The 21,634-nt window shown below is 46.2% G+C and overlaps 1 protein-coding gene and 1 long non-coding RNA gene across 5 annotated transcripts in view; both read left to right on the plus strand.

Moving 5' to 3' along the window:
* The window catches only part of LOC118242131 (uncharacterized), a 39,149-nt gene extending 24,068 nt beyond the window's left edge, over positions 1–15,081 (plus strand). The window contains exons 4-6 of the long non-coding RNA XR_004776559.2: positions 2,358–2,813; positions 3,238–3,361; positions 14,863–15,081. This is a non-coding gene — a long non-coding RNA (uncharacterized LOC118242131). The remainder of the gene's footprint in view (positions 1–2,357; positions 2,814–3,237; positions 3,362–14,862) is intronic.
* A 903-nt stretch (positions 15,082–15,984) lies between these two features.
* nrp1a (neuropilin 1a) overlaps positions 15,985–21,634 on the plus strand; it is a 60,242-nt gene continuing 54,592 nt past the window's right edge. For 2 of the 4 annotated variants that reach the window (XM_081695938.1, XM_081695939.1), the window contains exons 1-3: positions 15,985–16,720; positions 18,007–18,355; positions 19,530–19,704. In XM_081695938.1, the coding sequence (XP_081552064.1) occupies positions 18,289–18,355; positions 19,530–19,704 (242 nt within the window). In that variant the 5' untranslated portion in view covers positions 15,985–16,720; positions 18,007–18,288. The remainder of the gene's footprint in view (positions 16,721–18,006; positions 18,356–19,529; positions 19,705–21,634) is intronic. The other 2 variants (XM_035530557.2, XM_035530559.2) reach the window with 2 other exon arrangements.

A 21,634-nucleotide genomic window follows, 5' to 3' on the forward strand; every position in this document is an offset into this window, starting at 1 on the left:
CAGAACCTCCACGACTGCTCCTCTTCTCTCTCCCCCCACGCCGAAATCAGCCCAGAGTGGCCTTGGGTTGCCTGATCGACAATCCCGTGAAGAGGCAGCTCCTCCAAAATCAGCCTGCTTTGAGATGCCTCCTCTCCCGAGTAACAAACAAAGCGGAGTGAGAGGAGAAGGACGAGGAGGAGGGCACGCTCCCTCCCCAGCCTCCTTACTTTGCAAGTGCTCCCTCCCTGCGTGTGAAGCCAGAGGAGAGGAGTGTCCTGCTTGTACCCAATTACTCCGAATCCAGAGAGATAAAGAGGCTTTGGATAGCTGTGACTGTGTGATGCGTCCTATGCAATTATCTCATTTTATATTGTTGATGCGTGTGGGCAGGTGGGAGCATTTATGTGTGTGTACGTGTGCATGTGTGTGTGTGTGTGTGCGCGCGCGTGAGAGAGAGTTACTGGCTTACTGTAGCTATGGGAGACTGAAAGCAGTACAGAAATGCTCTTCATGCCTGTTGAAACCAATTGTCTCTCATAATTCTGATACAAAAGCAAACAACTCCTCACGAGTAGAGAGCTGCAGTCCCGGCCACATTACAATTAACATAGCATAACAAAGCTTCCATTAATACCTGCTAGATATGGCTAATTAGCTGCACAGAGCATCTCCGTTCGCTGTAAGGAGATATCAAAGAATTATTTCGTTTGCTTGTGATATTACGGTTAGAGAAGGAGAGCATTACAAAGTATAGTACAATGATGAGCTTCTGAGCTCTATAGCCACAGGCATGGGAGTAGCTGGGCTGTCTGGATGTTTCTCCACACAAAGGCATGTGGGAACAATGGCTGAGGAGCGATCATTCTACGCCAATGCTAATGAAAGTGACACTCATACGTTTCCGAGCAGTTGGGCTTTGTACGCTTCATCATCAAGTCCCTCTTCTACCGGGCGCATTTTACAAAGTGATCATCAGACACACTTCTGTCTTACCATCATCATCTTCATCGTCATCATCACCTCCTCTTCCTCTGGACAGAGCCATCAACACTCTGCAAACGTGATTGTAGTTAAAGCGTAGCTAATATTAAAACCGCAGGCCTCTTTACGTCTTGTGTCTGGGCTGTGCTCTCACTCAGAAGGCAGCGGGTAACCCTGTGCTTAGGGGTCATAGGTCGCGAATGAGCAGAGGAGCGTCTGCTACAGGCACGCAGAAGCCACGCCAGCTCCACCTCCACTGACCCGGTGTCCACTGAAACAACAGCAAGTGGAGACAGCTGTGTGTGTGTGTTTGTGTGTGTGTGTGTGTGTGTGTGTGTCTAAAACTGCTCAAGTCTGCTGGTACACACTTGTAAATACATATAGCACACTCAGTATAGCTGCTTTGTGTGTATGTGTGTATTCAAGTACTCACAGTACTACTATAAATAAAACAGACATGGTTTTGAAAGAAAATTACATTAAAAAAAAATAAAAAAATATCACACATGAAAAAGGAAGCCTCGGGATTAATAGTACACAGTGCATAATCGTGTGGCACCTCTAGCTAATTGCAACCCACTTTGTCCTGCTTACAAAAATTCAAGAAAACTGTGTTTCCAACCCCCATGAAGAAGAAGGAAATACAGCTTCAGATCCTGCTCATCAACATGAATCTGCTCAAGGACCCAATGATGTTTCTTGAGAGCAGGGAAGAAAGAACCAGATGAATAGCATCTTAACCGAAGATACAAGCACATGTGTGACGGAAGCAGCGAAAAGGGGACGAGATTAAGAATTTTAATAATCTGCAGAAGGAAGCCACAATTCGCGAATAAAACCGCAACATAGCGATCTGGGCCCCCAAGGATGAAGAATGGCTAGCTTCATCAAAAAGCCTCACTCTGAAGAAGGGCGAGAGAGAGCGAGAGCGAGAGAGAGAGAGAGAGAGAGAGGCAGGCTGGAGAAAAACAAAAAGGAAGGGCTGGAATTATTGCTCCTGCGTGTCTGTATCTTCCTGTTTGAACATTCACACGTCTATTAAATTTATGTTTAGTTGTGAGAGAAACGGGAAAGGCAGGGAGCTCAAACAGTCTAGAGATATGCTATTTGGAAGAGCTATAAAATAAAAGACAGCGAAAAATGAAGTCAGTGTTGGCGTGAGGTATAACAGACCGAAAGGAGGAAGGGGAGACTGAGTTATATACTGTAATCAAGTGTGCATTTCTCACCACAAGACATTTCCTGCGGGATTCAACAGATGTGTCCCATCCAGAAGGGTACATCACATTACACACGCAAATGTTATGCTTCCACCAGATTCATGATAGTCATTTTTCTCTTCTCTCTTCCCTTCTCTCTCTCCTTCTCCTTCCCTCTCTCCCTCTCTCCACCAGACTTAGCTCGGTGGGCCGATTAGACGTCGGACAGTTCCAAGGGGAGGAGAAGAAGAGGGGAGAGGAGCGAAGGATAGCGGAAAGGAAAGAGGGAGGGAAAGCGAGAGGACTCCTCCGGGGTGCATGAAGAGGTCATCCCAGCTGTTCCTCCCTCTCTGCATTAAGGAGAGAGGCTGAGGGGCTATGAAAAAAAAATTTGCAGTGGATGCTGGCATCTGTAATCCAGCCTGTGCCACTTGGCCTGCGTAAGAGGCACCAGAGAAATATAATTACTGCCTTAATGTTGGCGTTAACCACTGGCAAGACACTTAAGCCAAGCAGACGGAGACAGAGCGAGGGGTGCCGAAGCAGAAGGGGAGAGGAGCGCCAACGCTCGGAGAGAGTTCGGAACGGCAGACGGGAACAAGACGGGCGACGGAGACGGCCGCGGAGCCAGAGCCCCCGTGGGGAGCGTGTGTACGTCTGCGTGTGCGTCTGTGTCACGCTTAAAGCAGAAGGGCAATGGTAGGCTCTGTGCTGCCACACTTCATTAGCGCATAATGGGGCGGAGAAGGCCGTAGCTGTGCCCCACCCCCTCCGACTGATAGATGGGGCCTCCCCCTGCCTCATGATTCACGCGTGCACCGTGGCCATCGACAACAGAGGGAAATAAATTGATACAATCACGGAGTTGCCGCCAGCATGCCATTTGTGTAGCAAGAGCTCGTGGGAATGTTCGGAGTGATGAGTGGCCGTTCCCACCATCTCTCTCTCTCTCTCTCTCTCTCTCTCGTTCTGTCTGTCTCTCTCACTCACTCATTCTCTCTCTCTCCTCCACTCAAACACACACTCACATACACACACACATAAGGGTGACCTGATTCATCTTTCTCTCTGCCAGTGGCCAGTTGGGATTGCCGGTGCCAACGCTATTGCTCAGAGGGATGCAGCTCCAGGTGACGGAGGTCGTAACCCCCGGAGCAGGCGCTCAGTGTGGCGTAACCATGCTGAAAGAGCAGCAAAAGGTAGGAAAGACCTGCGTGTAGCACTACAGCAATGCTTCACTCCATAGAGTGAACTCAAGCTACACTTACTGCAGTCGAGTCTGCACTTAAAACATGACAGGAAACAATGGGGATAAACTTCCAAGCTGTGAACACATGCTGTAAAATTCCAAACATGCTGTAAAATTCCAAAAGCACGCTGTCTTTTGACTCATAGTAAAAGAGAAGTCGCTAGGAACAATTTCCAGCAAGGTCTTGATTACGTACCGGCATAGTCATAGCCGGTTTGTACAAGCAGAGTTTGTACAAGCAGTTAACAGAAAAGTCTTTGTTTACTTTCGCTCCTAGTTTGTTTACTGAGTTTGGTTATTTTGCATATGCTTTGTTTTTTTTGTTTTTTTTTCGGGCACAAGACCACTAAAGAAAATAATCTCAAATGAGCAAGCACTTGTCTCCCATAAAGGGCTGCTGCCTATCCTGTTCTCAGCAGCAACCACCCTCGAGGGCAGTGGAAAGGTTCGTCTTTCCCACATAGCCGGCCACCGTGAAGCTCTGTTTGCAGTGCCTGTCTATTAGTGACCCGGGGGGGATTTCTCCGAGCCCCCTCCTAGCCATTAACCAGGGGCCAGGCGGTGCGGGAGACACCGCGACCTCACGGGGGCTGAGGTGGTATCTTCAACCCTGCCCACAGAAGCTGGGTTAGCCCCTCAAGAGCTGTCGGAGTCTGATAAGAGTGGGGGGGTGCAGCTCCAAACAGGAATGACCTGTGTAAACAACCGTTAGCCGGTTAGCACCACTAATTTAGTCACGGGCAGATAGGAGAACATTAATGGCTTCTGAATTTAAACACACAGGACTGCCTGATTTTGCTTATTGGAGTTTGAAAGTGTTCTGCCTGAGCACAGTGATGGACTGAGTAAATTCATGAGAGCATATGCAAAGAACAGTTTCGTATTCCCTTGAGATCTGGAAGCCAACGTGGGGTCAGGACAAAGGAGTGATTATTTGTCAAAGTATCGTTTTCATACAGCAGGTTGTTTGCAAGTGCAGGCCACACCTTCTACAGGGGCTGGAATGGAAGTGAGTGAGACACTTTGGACCGGAGGTCTGGGTGGCCTCCTTAGATGGGAGAAGCTAGCCCCCGCTTACTGAAGATGAGACTGAGAGGAAGCTGTAGAGATAAAGAGGGAGAAGAAGCACAGGAACCAGGGAGGAGTAGAGGAGGAGGGGTGAGAGATTCATCACGGAGAATAGAGATGTCTGGGAGTATAAACAGGGAGAAATAAGGGTGGAGTTTAAGGCACGGTCTTTCTCCCAAGCTGCAGTTATTCCCAAACTCCATTTTCAGCCCACACTCACTTGTCTTTGACTCTCATCTGGATAATCTTTTTTTCCACATTTCAAATATTTATCCATATTCCATCCCAGAACATCCCAGACACTGGCATTCTCCAGTTTCTAGGAATCGGCAGACAAATAATAGTTGCATTTATTTGATTTGGGTCTATTTCCTGCTGGAGCAGCCTGCACACAGCAGTCGTTTATTATGGTGCAGTGGAAAGCTTTATTTAAAATCTGTTTGCTGAGCCAAAGTCATTATTGCTGGGTGGCATTTAAATTGAATAAGATATCAAGTTATTATGTAGCTTTCAGTGCACAGAGGAGAATCCAATAAGGAAACAGTGTTTTGAAATAGAAATTTAATAAAGTTGCTCATATGAAAGCCACGCATTTTTCTAAACAAAGGACAGTAACCATTTTGTCTACCAAATAATTTCTGTACGCTTTTCACTTTTCTTTTTGTTTTCTTTATCTTTCCATCAGTGTACTATTGTCCTACTGTTGTACTCTAGCCTTATGTCTTATTCCTATCAGTGCCTTTTCTAGTGCAGCTGAACTGAGTGCCATGCCCATGGCTGGGATACAGTCATCCCACTAGATCAGACCATCAGGTCACAACAATCCAGTGTCCTGTCACCACAACACAACACTCCCTGACACATTAGCCAGAGAAAGCATACACACACACACACACACACACATACACACACACACACACACACACGCTAATACACATACACACACACACACACACACACACACACATACACACACACACACATACACACACACACACACACGCTAATACACATACACACACACACACACACATACATACACACACACACACACACACGCTAATACACACACACACACACACACACACACACATACACACACACACACACACGCTAATACACATACACACACACACACACATACATGCTAATACACATACACACACACGCCTGTTCACATACACGCTAATACACATACACATGCACACACACACACACACACACACACACACACACATACACACACACATACACACACGCTAATACACATACACACACACACACACACACACACACACACGCTAATACACATACACACACACACACACATACATGCTAATACACATACACACACACGCCTGTTCACATACACGCTAATACACATACACATGCACACACACACACACACACACACACACACACACATACACACACACATACACACACGCTAATACACATACACACACACACACACACACACACATACACGCTAATACACATACACACATACACACACTCACACACACACACACACACACACACACACACACACACACACACACATGCTAATACACATACACACACACGCCTGTTCACATACACGCTAATACACATACACATGCACACACAAACGCACACAGTGTCATAGACAAACATACAGATACGAGCGACCACAAACGCACACATAGGCACACTCTCTGTCTCACTCTCTGTCTCACTCTCTCTCTCTCTCTCTCTCTCTCTCTCTCTCTCGTGCAGACACATTCGCATTCCATCCTTATCTCAGTAGATATTGCATACACAGAATCCAGTAACACTATTTACAGTGATGGATGTGTTCACTGTCAAAGGGGATCATTCTTTAACGTGACAGAGCAGCTTAGGGAGGTGAGCATGTTCTGAGTGGCCAGCTGTAGCAGACCTCCCCCCCTACCACTCACATATGGGATCTGCCAGCCTGCCTGAGATTTGTTTCTAACAGTCCTGGCTCATTTTCTAACATCCACTGACGATATGTCAGCACAGTGTAAATTCACTGTAAACTGTTAAAAGCTAAAAGGTCCTGTCATTTAGATTGTGAAATCGAACTGTCTGTGAAATCGAACAGGTGATGTTCACACCGAATCAACAATTGCCATCTACATAGCGATAGGCGGAGGCAGTTTTGCTTTACATCCAATTTGCATGCTTTGAAAATACATCAAAACTGTGAAATGAACGCGTAGTAGTTAACTCAAGAACACCGTAATATTCCTTCTTGCCGGTTTCTTGTATCCATGCACAAATCTTTTCTGACATTATCTTTGGAATATATTTTCAGGCATAAGAACCTGAAATCTAGTGAAGGTTAAAAAAAAAAAAAAAAAAAGGTTTCTTTATCTAGACATTCAGGCAGAGCAGCAGAGCTGAGGTGCAAGCTGGATCTCTACAGATAGGGGATGAGCCTATGATTTCCTCACTCTGGATGTCCGAATCCGTCTTCTCTCCCATTTCTCAGAAGCCCATTTTCCTATATAAACTTTCATATATAAACATTTTCTTGTTTTTTTCCAGTGATTATTTATCACTGCTTCCCTGCATTGTCAGGTGACACGGGGATATTTACCGCAGAGAGAGTTTCCACGTTATATTTACTTTGCAATGCCTTGTGCATGTAAGGTGTACGCTTAATCAAACATATAAGTGGTATATATATATTTTTGTTTGTTCATCTAAGAAGCTCATTAGAGCAGGAACTGCTTCACTGTTCCAGTGGTCTTATGCTGTAGAATACAAAACACCTACCTGTGCAGTTTTAAAGTTTCGTTTAGAACTAAATTCAGCTGCTTCTGCCCTGTAAGACAGCCATTACTTCAATTATTCAAGCTTTACTAATCCAGTAGGACCTCCGCTATCAGCCATTCCTCGCTTCTGTGCACACATCCCCAAAACACCCGCACATCAGAAGCCTGTTGTTTGCAAATGACGGTGTTCAGTATGGACAATAACACAAATTAACCTTGGCCTGGTGCTGTGCGGCTTGAACTATTCAGAAGAAAAGCAGAATCCCTGAGCTCCTTTTCGTCAGAGAGCAGTTTTTACTGCCAGGCCACTCAACCCAACTGCACGTCACCTCTGTTTCATCCTCTTGATTATCACTTGGCGTCCAAATTTACATCAAAAAGTCTAATTATGAGTCAATGCCTTACCTGCTCCTCTCTCCTCCCCTTTCTCTTTGGACTGGGGAGAAGATTCCATCCACGTGATTCTAGTACTCCTATTGAGTACATACAGGTCTGCTTTCCTGCCAAGGGGACTTTATTTCAGTCCTGTCAGGCCAGAGATAAGCCTGGCCTAGCCTCTGGAAGTCTGACAGCATCAGAAACCCTCTGTCAGACGGCTCCTGGACCGGGCACTGATTGCAGCAAGCTGAAATGTTATGAAGATAAGGTGTCACTGAGAATGAGCGCGCTAGTTGGACCTTCCCACCAGCTCCTGACTTGGCTCCTGGTTTCCCCGTTCTGCCAGCGCCGGGGAAGGCCTGCGCGAACGGGTTCGAGGAGCCGCCGTTCACAGAGAACAACATCCAAGTGACATTTTTTTTTTTTTTTTTTTACTGTCTCAGAATCCTGGCTACCATAGGAATCAAGCACTGCCAACATTCCTGTCGCTGTGATCGGAAGGCTGCCAAGCACAACAACCAGCATTCCTCAAAGCTGTAGGAAGAACAGAGGTTGTGCTAGTTCATCTGAACCTCATGATTTATTTACAAAAGAAATCACTTTTAGGATATTTCCATGAAGACATTCTTAAAAGCAAAGTTTCAGTGTCCCGTTGCTAATAACATCAGGACTGTGAGTGGCTTTGGTCTTATTTACAGTCAAGAAGAAAACAGTCTACATCTACAACACATTGTCTGCCCTTGGCCAAACTTTCTGATCTCTCAGTCCTACGCAAACATGCTTTTGCTGCAAGCAGTGTCATGTTCCAGAACTTTCTCTCCTGTTCGCACAGCCGGTCAAGACAAGTAAGAAGGAGACAGACGGCATTTGCCTAATGCGCTGTCTCTCCTCTCTGCTCATAAACAGCCTCGAGCCACGGCGCAGCATGTACGAGAAGGACTGTGTGGTGTCCATTAAAAATAGATAAAAGAGCGGGCGGAAGTAGCTGACTGCGGCTCCTCTTGCCGAGAGCTCGGCGTGACCCCGCGGGTCCTCTGCAGGCGGGTCAGGGAGGCTGCTTCTACCTGGCTGCCGGTTGCTGAACAGGAAACCTGCAGAAGGCCCTGGGAGCGCAGAGAAGCCGTCCCATCCGTCTGAAATGTGTCGGCGGAACGGGCTGGAATCCGCAATGAAATCAAAATGGTTCCTAAAAGTTCCCCAACCTGCTTTCCCTTAGTTAAGTCCGTTATCCCCTCCATCCGCCAATGCCCTATAGATAATTTAAGATATGAAAAATAACGCTCCCGATTTGACGTAGGTTTGACATGATTAGAATCTGTCTTTCATATTTCCTGCCCAGGCGTAATGGGAAACCGCAGGGAGAAGCCTACCGCTTCAACCCAATGCATGCGGAAGCATCCATCTTGCTTGTCTTCGGCTTATCAGGCATATGTGAGACACGCGTTACGATGCATCATCTTTTTCTGCTATACCAACGCGATATCGCCGCTGCCATGTGTCACTGTCAGCCACTGCATGACGCTTAATCGATAAAGGCCATGTTTGCGAGGGTCACTCTTTGGCCAGATCACTAATGACAAAAAGGGAGACAAATGAAGTGTCCGCCCTGGCGGTGTTCTCCGAACGAGGGAATGACATGCGCGGCACTGTCCGGATGGAGCTTTTGAAAAGCACAATCGTTTTTTGCTGTCTCTTAGCGAGCCCGCTCTGATATGATGTGACACTGATTGCGAGTGCGTTCGGCTGACGAGATAAACACATTGGTCAAGAAGGCTGTAGTCGAGCCCCCCCTTGCCCGGCAGTGAATACACACACGCGCACGCCTGAGGATGGACGAGCGGACAGATAAAGCAGACAGAGATGTATCGCAGCGCCCGAGAACCGTGGGCAAGACAGATGGGGTCATGAGGGGTCAACGACATCATTGTGTCAGTCAACGGCGGCGCAGGACAGACAGTTGCTCTTCTCCGACGTGACGGGAGAGTCCCCCCAGCACTGCGAATCGCTCCACCTGCACCATCCCCTCAGTATCCCGATGGTGAACAAAGGCCCCTTTATGTCTTCAAGGTAGTTCACCGTTTACCTGTCGCACACACCGGGGGGGGGTGACATTTATTTGCCTAGCTGTTAGCACGCTGCCTTTGGCTCTGTGGATCAACGCGAAGCAGGGCCGCTCCTCCTGCGGGAAGCTCTTGGACTGGAGCTCATCCAGGCCCCGCACCCAAGACTCCCCTCCTGGGCCATGCGCTTCGTCTTTGAAGCGTGCCGAGCACCTTCTCCTAATCTGCTCTGCCTTTGTAAGACATCCTCCCACACCCAGCGCCTCGTAATTAAAGATAAAGGAGGAGCCGCCCCGCGCTGTCAGCTGGGTCATGGATCCGAGCAGAGCTGGAGCTGAGCGGGGGAGGATACTACATTAGTCAGGCGGCAGGAACACGTACACTGACGCGGCCGAAAGCCAGGCACCTGGAACTGGAAAGCTGCTCAGTGACACGCTCTCCGAGTTTGACCTTTAGCGGGTTCTCGCTTTTTTTTTTTTTCCTTTTTCTCTCGTCCTCCTTCATTCTCACGTCCTCCCTCCTCGTTCTACCTCCGTCTCCTTCTCCAAATCAGGACATCCTGATTTGTACCGAAAAGCCATCCACCAGGGATGACTAACAGCAGAGTGAGGCTTTTTCAGAGCTCAGCTCTTCTGACAATATGCTCCGGCCTTAAAACAACAAACGATGACTACATGAGCCAACAGAGATATTGCGAGAGTGTGTGTGACGTGAACACTCTCCCAGGGCATTCTTTGGCACTGATAACGTTTTGTGTGAGATTGTATGCATGTGTGTTTGTGCGCGATTGTGTGTGTGTGTGTGTGTGTGTTTGCATCCTCAGTGAGTACTTGTGACTTCATTGTGACCACGGTGATAGGATCAAAATGCTCGTCTTTGTTTGTCTTTGTGAACAGTTGGATTTCCCCGAGGATACGGCCCAGACACAGTCAAATGGACCCGTTTGTGATTCTTTTCTTTTGCTTTTTTTTCGGTCATGTCACTTCAATGTGTGGCAGCGCTAGGTAGCGACAGAGCCAGTGACAGTGATGAGGCTCTCACTGTGACAGCAGAGTTCTTTCCCATCAAAGGATGATCACTGCTTTCCCTTTATGTTCTCGCGAAGTTGCTCAAACAGATTACCTCGAGAACACACCTCAGCGCCGCAACATCACAGTCCTCCAAGTGAGGAGTACTCCACTGGAGAATGCTCCAGACTGCTTTGAGCAGATAGTGACTAAGGCTTGCGTCCAGACGCAGAGAATATATCAGCCCTGATAGCAACTGCAACTGTAATTGAAAAAGCTCTTCTCCTATAATTACCTGGAAGTGTGTATCAGATCCGTTCCATCTCGGTGTTCGGCCTTCTGTCTCGCCCCCCCCCACGCCAAGCTTTGTGCGGCACAGAGCAAATGTTTCAGTCACTGGGAGCTGTGTGGGAGGGGCCCTGTAGCACCAATAGGCTTTGTTCTCCTCAGCACCTGCCTGTCACTCTCTACAACCATGTCATCAGAAGAAGAAGAAGACAGGACCCCCCCCCCCCCCCCAATCCCCAACCCCCAACCGCCGGCTTCCACTCCCCGCTGACCATGTTCATTAGGAAGGTCATTTCAAAGACTTTCACCCTTCCTTTTAAACATGCATGTGAAACCTCATACAGGCTCCAAAGATTCAATCGCAGCCCAGAAAGGATTCCTCCGAATGTGTGTTTATGGGTATTTCGGAGATAGTAAAAAATGAAAGAGTGTGTGTGTGTGTGTGTGTGTGTGTGTGTTTTGGAAATGGAAAGAGAATATTTGTGTAGACTGTAGTCATATTTTTACTGCAAGGCACTCGGGTTAGCAAGTGTATACACACACTCACAGACAAAACATTGGGACTTAACTACAATATCTCCTCTTAGTTTCATGTAAATTACTTTATACTGAAAACGTTGCCCTGTCACAAGGCTCCAGTAGCGATGTTGACTTAAGATCCCTAAACCGCTCACATACACACACACTCACACACACACACACACAGAAAGAAAACACTGAAAGCACCCACAAAGGGCATCAGAGTCTCATCTTGTTGTGGCCCTTGCAGGGGCTCTCTCACCATATCTGTCGATCTTTACTATCACGGTGGCTGCCTTCTGTAACGGCTTCCCCATGCTTAGTGCACGAGCCAGTAGGTTTTGTGCTTACTGTGCACCAAGACTCTGCCTACAAGCCTCTGGCTTGCTGGACAGTGGATGTGAGGGGGAGCATGCTAGCTTTACCACCTGTTATGGTAATTATTGACCAAACAAAGCCTGAAGGTGCGTGCGTTTGTGTGTGTGTGTGTGTGTGTGTGTGTCGGTGTGTGTCTATGTGTGTTTGTGTGCTTGTGCATGTCTATGTGTGTGTGTGGAAGGGTGTGTAGCGTGAACGAAGGTGATGGTTGCCCTGCTTCGCTGAACTCCTGATCTTCCTCGGAACTGCCTGACGCCACTAGGGCTTTCCTCGTGTGCCAGGGCCTGCTGTGGTGTTTGACGTCTCTGTTTCTCCCTTTTCGCCAGACGCTTTCTCACCCTTTCTTGCTTCAGACAGATCAGACAGCAAGTCCTCTTTTGCTTATCGGTGCACGGCTGCCAACCGGGGAAACGTTCAAAGGCAGAAATTCAGAAAATGAGTTTTCATGGCAAAAAAAAACAAACACAAAAAAACATAGCCATCCCAGTAGAGTAAGGACATACCGCTTTGGCTCTGAAACAATCCGAATAGCCTTCCACAGGCACGTATGCCACTCTCTTTGTGGCGTTTGTAAATTTATCCTCAGAACTATTCTCCTGAAATACTGAATTATGAATCACTAGAATAAATCCTTATGTCACGCCTGGCACTGTTGAGTCACTGTGCAAAAATAAATCCAATTAAACATTGGCTAAGGCTCACAAGCTGCCTAATCCACTTGTAGATCACCTGATTAACCCTAAAGACTGGGTGGCTTGTTTTTATTCATGTAATAAAAGCAAAAGTGATGATTCCTATAATAATGCTGTTAGGGATGACAAATATGTGCTGGGAAATAGTTGGGTTTCCGAGTCCATTCCTTTCCCTCTCTTTCTCGCTCTCGTGAGCCCAGACCCGCGGCAAAGCGGACTGCTCCATCATTAATTCGCGAGCCGTTGGCTGTCTCCCTCTCCAGAGCAGGCCATCGTCTCTCTGAGAGGCCGAGCGCGCTTATTATGCGCCTCCGCCACACTTCGGCACGTCACGCTGGTGAATGTTTCTCTTTCTAATGAAGGCGTTCTCGTCTTTCCGTTTCTCTTCTTTCTCCTCGCCTGTCCAAGACCACCCCCCACCCCCCACCCCCACCCACCGGCCGCTGCCGCCGTATCTGGGCGAATTAGGGGAGCCCCTGCAGAACACTGGGGATTGGACTCGTGTTTCCACGTGGTGGAAGTTTTTTAAACGGCAAAAGAAATGCCAATTCAATTCTCCTCACCTTAGGTGCCAGAGTATGACAAATATAGCACGCTCTATGGATTTGCCAGCACCAGGTGGGGTGTATATGGGAACCATGGGTGTTATGTTTAATATGCTTTTTTTTCAGGCAGCTTGTAGAGTTGGATGAACGCTCTTCGTCCAAGATTGGAAATGCAAAACCTAAAATAAAACAGAGCGATTTCCTTCCTCTTCTTGCCATTCTTTTGGGGATATCCACGAAGGGAGAAGTTCTTGCTTCATCTTTGGTTCCGGCTGGTTATTTCTTAAGCTGCAAAAGATGAAACTGTATATATGTTATATAACTCTTCATATCCTTTATTACTAATTGTCACTTTAAAGCAAAACTGTGCTTATTGGTACGAGAGACCGGTAACATCCAAGCTCACTATGCTGCACTGCTGTACTGCTAGGAAACAGTGCTTTTATTTTTACAAACCTTTTAATAACACTGTGTGTAAAAACTATCTTAAGCCATGCTGAGAAATTGATATTCTGCCAAAACAAATTATTTTCTATGGAAAATAAAGAATGATAAGAACCAGTGAGTAATTCAGGCCTCTTATAAACAGCATGGAGATTTATAACATGATTAGAGGGGGTCCTTCAAATTTATGGAAAAACACAAGCCAGCCTCTGAGATACTGCTATTTTCTATTATGGTCCATAGTTCCTTTCAGTTAAACATATCAGCTTCTTGTGATATCATATAAACTACAATGTACACGGAGGGTCTCTATGGTAAATACTATTTTATTAGCAACAGGAGGTCTAAAATCTCAACAATAAACAAAACGTGTCTCTCATGTCCTTATACCTTTGCAAGTCAGACATGGCATCAAGCACCCTCTTATTTAGTGAGGCTGACATGATCACATTCATTAAATCCCTTGGACGTCTGAAAAGTTGACAGACCACCTTTACCTCCTAAAATACACAACCTTGTAGTCAATTGATAAAAATTAAACATTCGCATGGAAGCCTTGAATTAAATAAATTAACATCTGCTTTGCTTTTGGGTCGGCAACTTTGTGAAAAGAAAGAAAAGAGAAATTAACTAAATCCAGTGGGCAGCTCACTGGCATGAAGCACTTTTGTTCACAGTTAATGATTCCACGGGAATGTATTAAAGATTACTCTGGGTATGCAGGAACAAATCCTTTAAATGGCCTGTGCATTATTCCTGCACAATCGCCGTCATTTCAGATATGGTTGCGGTAGACCTTGTGAAATTACTCTGAGACACTGTTCCACATTCCTATTACCCTCAAGAGACATCACTGTACTCAGGGGCACAGTTGGAGAAGCCTCCACCAGCTCTCTGCAAAATGAACGTAATTATCAATAATGATCAGTCCTAACCGGATGTGTTGCTTTGTTCAGGAGCCACTTCATTACCGGGTTGTGACGGGGATTCTTAAATGGAAGTGCTCACCTCAATCACGCCAGAGTAACGCGTATGCTAGGCTTGGGTCCGAGTTGCTCTTCACTGAAATGCTGGCCCTCATGATTTATAGGGTCATGTTTACACCCCTTTGGAGTGCGTTTTCACTCTCTGGAAGGGGCATTTGTGCAGAATGTTTTACATTCAACAGAGTCTACAAAATTTCCACAGTAGAAACAGATTTGTCATGAAATCTTTTGAGTTCTCTGGACAATTCCCTGATAATCACATGCTGATTGCTGACTGAAGCATTTTGTATTTCCTCTTTGTAGAAAAACAAAGATCAGTGACCTGGTGAGAGTAACAGATAACCTAAGAGGTCGGCCACCCCAGTGAAACATCAACCACAAAACAGAACTTTTCCTTAATGTAAAAACAGGGATAAGCACCTTTAACACCAAATATTTTACAGATTTCTTTTTAGAAAGAAATCAATCAATGGGACATTTAGCAAATCTATGTTTGCATAAAAAATAAAAGTTTTGTGATTATTTTGTGTTATTATTTTGTCTTCTTAAGTAACTGGACACTGGCATACTCTTGTAGCATGCTCATGTGGATTTAAACGAAATAAGGACTATAGAGCTAAAGTGCAGAATAACAGATTTAAATTGAGTGTATTTACCGCTTGTTTGGTTAAACCATATAGAAATAACATCTTTCTACATAATGCAATGTATTTTAGGAGAGCATAAGTCATTGAAAAATGATCATAACCATAAATAGTTTTACTTAGTGGCAAATTCTTTGTAACTGATGACTGCACCGTATCCATTCGCTCATTCCCGTACTGTCCTTTGTACCCGATTAAGACTCCGCCTACAGGAGGGACCGGCGCTCGTGACCGCTCTCACCCTCCTCCTGGGCTCTCGGCGCGCGGACACAAAGCGCATAGCTGAGCCGCCGTCCCGCCGAGCGCTCGGCCCGGGCGCACTAGCGGATACGGTGTGCCGTCGGTATGCGTGCCTTCTGAGCGTCGTCTACCGCCGTTTCGGGCAAATCGGTTCATTTATGGTAACTACCCCGGGGTCCCCCCCCCCCCCTCCCCCAAAAAAGAAAAACTCACAGCCATGCGTTGCATTTTACTGCAAGAAATACTTCATTCCACTTCTTTATTCCCTTTTCTCCCTCTCTCTAGTGACTAATAATAACTAAATGAGTCGGATTTTCATTTGGAGGTAGACTGCATTTGACTGGTTGACTGTCTCGAATAAAGATTCCGTCTCAGTTGATTTGTCGGTCACAACTCATTATTTGACCGCAGACAGTTTAGCAAATACATGCCTGAACGCTAATCCCAGACGGCATCCCTTACTCGGATGTACCTAGGCTACTGCGCGAGAATGTGGCAGAACGTGGCCAGCTGTCGGTCGCTTGATCCGCATCTCGTGTTCGGTGTTGGAAACGCACCGTTGCAACAGCACGCTCTTCCGTTATCTTAAAGGACGTGGGCTTAGACTACCTGTTTCTGTTCCTAAATCCTCATGCATTTAGCCCATGCCCTTTCCATTCTTAGAACAATACAGCATTTTCATTTTCGTATCTTATTTCTTATCTGGGAATCACGTATTTGTGTTATTATGTCGGAATATTAAAATGCACGGGATATCTGTTTAATGCTTTCAAATCACCAGAGACGAGCCAGAGGCGACATGCAGTAACAGGGTGTTTACCAGTCCCTTCTGGTGGAGCACATCGCTAGAGTCTTGCCTCACCGTACCCACGAGCCCTTCTTGGGCTGGACAGATTCTCGCCCTCGGTAGTGTTCCGAAGCCCATCCCACGAGCCAGCGGCGTCGCGCATCCCGGCGGACGACTTCATTTCATTTTCCAAGGAGCGCAGCAGAGAGGTTTCGGTGTGCTTTGCGCTTTCGCCTGTTTCCTCCGACTGCGGGGTTTATTTTGGGGGACTCGGTCTCCTCTCACTTTGGCGCACGGCGGGCAGTGCGCGGAGCCACAGTCACAAAGCCAAGGACGGATATACGAGAAGTTGGAGAAGACTGACTCGGGCGGAGTCACACCTGGCGGAACCGATTCGGATGTTTACGCATTTTGGAAGGCTGCCGTTATCGCCAGGAGAGCTACGCGATTACGGGACCACGTTTCTTGGATTTTTAGGAACGTGAACGAGGCAAGTGGTTGCTGAAACTTAAACGGAATGAGACGGGTAGTTACGAGTTGCGTCGCTGCGGTGATTAACTAGTTTTGAAGGTATTCTGAATGCATTTTAAAAGTGAAAGCACGCGCGTTCGTTGAACATGGCACGTTACCTATGCGTAACTGCAGCGGTGGAGAGAAACCAGAGAAGTTCCTTAGCTCCACTTCTGTTTTTCCCCCGCTGGCTTATTATTACTATAGAAACAATTAACACTTGAAACGCCACGAGGGAAGACGATACAGGAGCAAAATATGACTTATTATTATTGGATTGAACCATTCAAACATGCGTGTATGTCCTCATAAGAGTAATCATTTAAGAGAATAAACGTCTAGGCGTCTTTCAAGCTAAATATAATGGCGTGTATCGAATAAAAAATATATAAAGGCAAATATAACGCAAAACAACTTGCGTATAATAGTAATAATAAAGATAATTATATTACTGCTTATCTGTGGACATTATGGGTATATTTTTCAATTGCATTTCGGCAGCGCAATTTTTCAGGTACATTTTTCTTGCATTTCAAGTCTGCAAACACATCTAAATTACGAACGCCACTTCAACTCCCTGATTCGTAATCATTTGTGTGATTGTGTGCTTTTGAATTTTGCGCAGAAATGAAACGGTGTCGGACAGTTTCAGCAGTAGTCAGTCGAAGGTTCCTCATGCCATTTCTGTGAAAACCTTTGGCGTTAAACGTACTCGATTGGCTTCTCGGTTCGCATCATTGTTATGGTGAAATGTCTATCGTCGAGCCTAGTGTCCGAGGATGTTCAGACGCTACTGTTGGAAGAACGCGCTCTCTCTCCTCGTTTTTTGCTTTTTTTTTTTTTTGCACAGAGAGGCGGGTGTGCATAGGTTGGCATATTTGTAATCAAACCAATCAGAAAGCCCATACGCGACTCCTAGTCCGTGAAACCGGGCTGCGCACCGCGCTCAGGAAAGAAGAAAAGCCATTGCAATTTGGGGAGGGGGGTGTGTGTGTATCCCTCGCGTAAGACGCTGTCATGGCAATGCTATTTGCCAGATGTTTGTTTTATTAACTCGTGTCTTGTCAGATTTTGAGGCTAAGCAGAGCGTCGGGTTCCTGTGCAGATTGCCATTCGCTTATCTGGCCACTTTTAACCGAAGTGTAGCACCGTTTGCGCTTAAGCTCTCAGGCACGCTTTACGGCGAAGTATTACGCCGAGTCGGTTATCATTTTCTGTGGAGCCCAAAACGAGAGTTATTGTTTATTTTCTGTGATTCTTTGACAGGCTCTGTCTTCTGCTCAAGGAAATGGCCACACCGCAGTTTAAGCGAGGAACGCGGCTTAACGCGCGGAGAGGAAACCAGAGCTGAATGGCAGGATGCAAGCGACCTGAAGACGCAAAGTGGCACCTTTCTACTGCGCGTTGTTTTTGCTTTCCTTCCCTGCCCCCCAAAAAACCAAAACAGTCCGAGTGAGAGGAATTAACTCCACAGCACCACTGAGGAATTTGAATACGTTTTTGATTTTTTCTAGTTTAAATTTTCGTAAGACAAACGAGGACGCGAGGATGCGTTGTGGATTAGTGCTGGTCCTGTTAACGGGAACCTTTGTCACCGCTTTGGCGATCAAAAATGGTAAGTGACAGTCGATAAATATCGGGTTGGTTTAGGGAGCGTTTGGGCGGTTAGCCTGGGAAAACTGCGTGGTGAAGGGTTTGGGTCTCCTGGGGGCTCACCTGCTCGCCCTCGTTCCTGCTTGTGTCTGGTGCCTCGGTTCTGCTGAGTTTTAAATGCTCCGATTTTGAAATGCGCCCATGAGACCGCAGTGTAAGTTTGTTTTTAATAAGATTTATTTTTAATGACCCGAAGGTTATGTTAAAATAGTTTTCGTGTTATGGTCGGCTAACTATTTTTGTTTGAGCGAAGAAAATAAAAAGCTTTTCACATAAACGCACTTTAAGATAGTTTTGCATGGATTATCTTGCACCATAGACTTCCGATTATTCTTAAATAAAATGGAATGCGTTAAGTGTCTGGCATTTTCAGTCGTGAACTTTACTGGCATCCTCTCAGTAACTGAGCAGAAAATAGGACTGGAAATTAAAACCAAAAAGTTCCATCACTGACAGGTGAAAAGAAAATTAGAAAGGACATTTTTTTTACAGTATCAATTTGACCAAATTGTTAATGTTGACAAGTCAAAAACGTTTTCTGCCGCGTCATGCCCAAACGCACCCGGTCCCGGCACCGCCGTGGACCCGTTACCGTAATTTAATGAAGGTGGGCCTTTAGAAGTTAGAAAACTATTGCCTTTATGAAACTGGGGAGCATTCACCAAGCCGAGAAAGCCCAGTGATAAAACTCGACACAAACCATGTCCGACACAATACCCGACAACACACGATTCTCGCAAATAAGAACGTATTGTAGTCTAATACTTCTAAAGGCTATTTTGGCCTATATTTTAATTTTTATAGTATTTTCCTAAATTGTTTTCGGCGCTCTAAGGTGCCTGTATGCTTTAAAATAAAAAGCACTGAACATAAGAATGATAAGGATTACAGCAGAACTGTTTATATATAAAATAGCTTAGAAAGTCAGGATCTTCGTCAAATTATTATAGACATTATCCATTATGGTATTTTAAAGGTTATTGCTTTTTATGTCGCAAACGGGGTTTTGCCCGTTTCCCTAAGTTGTACGACTGTTCGTGAAAGTTGTTCGGATTCAGTTTGAATTGATCTGTATATATCATGTTTCTGACTCATGTAGCTTTTTTTTTTTTTTCTCGGTCGCAATTCTGTTCCAGACAAATGTGGGGATAATATCAGAATCACAAGCGCCAATTACCTCACCTCGCCCGGATACCCGGCGTCCTATTTTCCATCTCAGAAGTGCGTGTGGGTGATTACGGCCCCTGGACCGCAACAGAGGATTCTAATCAACTTTAACCCTCATTTTGATCTCGAGGACAGAGAATGCAAGTAAGTCCTAGCGCTGAGTTACACTACTTTTCTGTGTGGAGGTGCGCCACCCAGCGCCGGCTCAAAAACAGGCCGAAGACCGCTTTGTTATTAGAGCTACATGCGGTAGATGATTGTTTCATATTGTTTTGGTCATAATATATATATATATATATATATATATATATATATATATATATATATATATATACATATATATATATATATATATATATATATATATATATATATATATATATATATATATATATATATATAAACATGCTGTATTGAAAGAATCATGAATAAGCACAGTTGACCTGTTGTGTGCATGGGCTATCTGAACACTATCTGTAATGTGAGAGTTGCACTAGTGCTCTGTGGTACACCTCTACTCCCTCCCCAATGCCCTGTCTGCTCCCTTTGTTTGTGCCGGAGGGTCTGGAGAACGTTGTCGGAGGCCTGTCACCATGTGGCCGTCCCTGCTACACTATCCTCCCCACCCAGATAGTCTTCCGCCCCGAGTCCTTTTGTGTTCACAGAAAGTCTCGTATTAATGGCACCGTTTATCAAGATCTTTACTTCTTTACAGCCCCGTAAACCCACAGAGATTTACAGCTTTGAATGACCCAGCGCTACCAGCACAAAGGGGTCCACTCCTAGTGCAGGGTCAGGTTTCCCTACCCAGAGACCACCCCCCACCCCACCTCAGCGCCCAACACACGTAAACTTTAAATGGGAGCTACTCATATAGATTGGAGTGTGGACGGACGCATGGCGAAGACAACAATGCATCACTCTGCTAATGAAATGCCCCGGAATGACTTTCTATTGTTTTGCAATAATTTGCAGCGTGAAAGAATAGGCGCCCAAGGCCGTAAGCACAAACGGTACGCTCTTCCTCTCAGTTTGGAAGTTGTGTTCCTTCTGCATTTTCATCTAGGCATCTCAGGCAGTGTGCAACAGACCTCCACGGGCAGCCGTGCATTTCCTGGTCCCCCAAATTTGATACTTGCCTTTTACGTTTTGAAAATGACTCATCGTTAATTTGTTAGCTGCTCCTTCGGTGATCAGTAGATACTGCAGGTATCACTTTACACGGCCTCTGCCAAGTGCCCTTCTGGATCTTGGAGGAAGGCCCATGCGCAATTTACCCGTTTTCGTGGTCATGGTTTGTAAACCGTGGTATTAAAGGACATCCTAACGACTAACCTAGAGAGACGTCTGTGAAATCCAATAAGCCCGCTGCGGCCCCTCAGACGTATTCCCCTTCTCCTGACCGCGCTCCCAGCAGGGGACGGGCCAATCCGAGCCTTCTGCCTGTCCTACAGCAACTTCGCCATCTCCACATAATTCAGGGTTACGTTTTCGTAGTTAAAGCCGAGACTAAATCTTCACCGGTGTTTCGTTTCCACGCGATCATTTCCTCACTTTAAGCCCCTTTATAGTAGCTGTGAAAAACACACGGATTTTCATTTGTTTCTTTTGATGCCCTGTAGTGATGAGCGTAAACCTAGGAGAGACCCGCATGGAGGTGTTTGTTTTTCGCGTGTTTGGTTTGGAGCTGGGCGTGACATCTGCTTAGCGGGCAGGGTGCCTGTCGGTGGATCTTCTCCAATCTCGCATCAAGAGTTTCCGCACGACGGAAGCCGTCGATGCCTGAAACGGCCCTCTTGATCGGACGGCGCTCGGGAAAGGCCGCTTCAGCGGGCCGCTGGCAATCTAATTAGCGGCAAACGGAACAGCGTGTTCCCCGCGTACCTGACATGTCCGTTATCAACAGAGCGAACGAGCACAGCCCGCGGACGTGCTGACGCATCCGGCGAGAAAGACGAGACAGCGAGAGAGACAGGGAAGGGAGCAGGTTGAGGAGCACAGGAGACAAGGCCCCAACTAAGTGCTGCTCTCGGACGGGACCAGCCGAGTTCGGACCTTGCTTGTATTCTCCGTA

The sequence above is a fragment of the Electrophorus electricus genome, chromosome 14 (genome assembly GCF_041902795.1).
Source record: "Electrophorus electricus isolate QZ-2024a chromosome 14, ASM4190279v1, whole genome shotgun sequence".
Lineage (NCBI taxonomy): Eukaryota > Metazoa > Chordata > Actinopteri > Gymnotiformes > Gymnotidae > Electrophorus > Electrophorus electricus.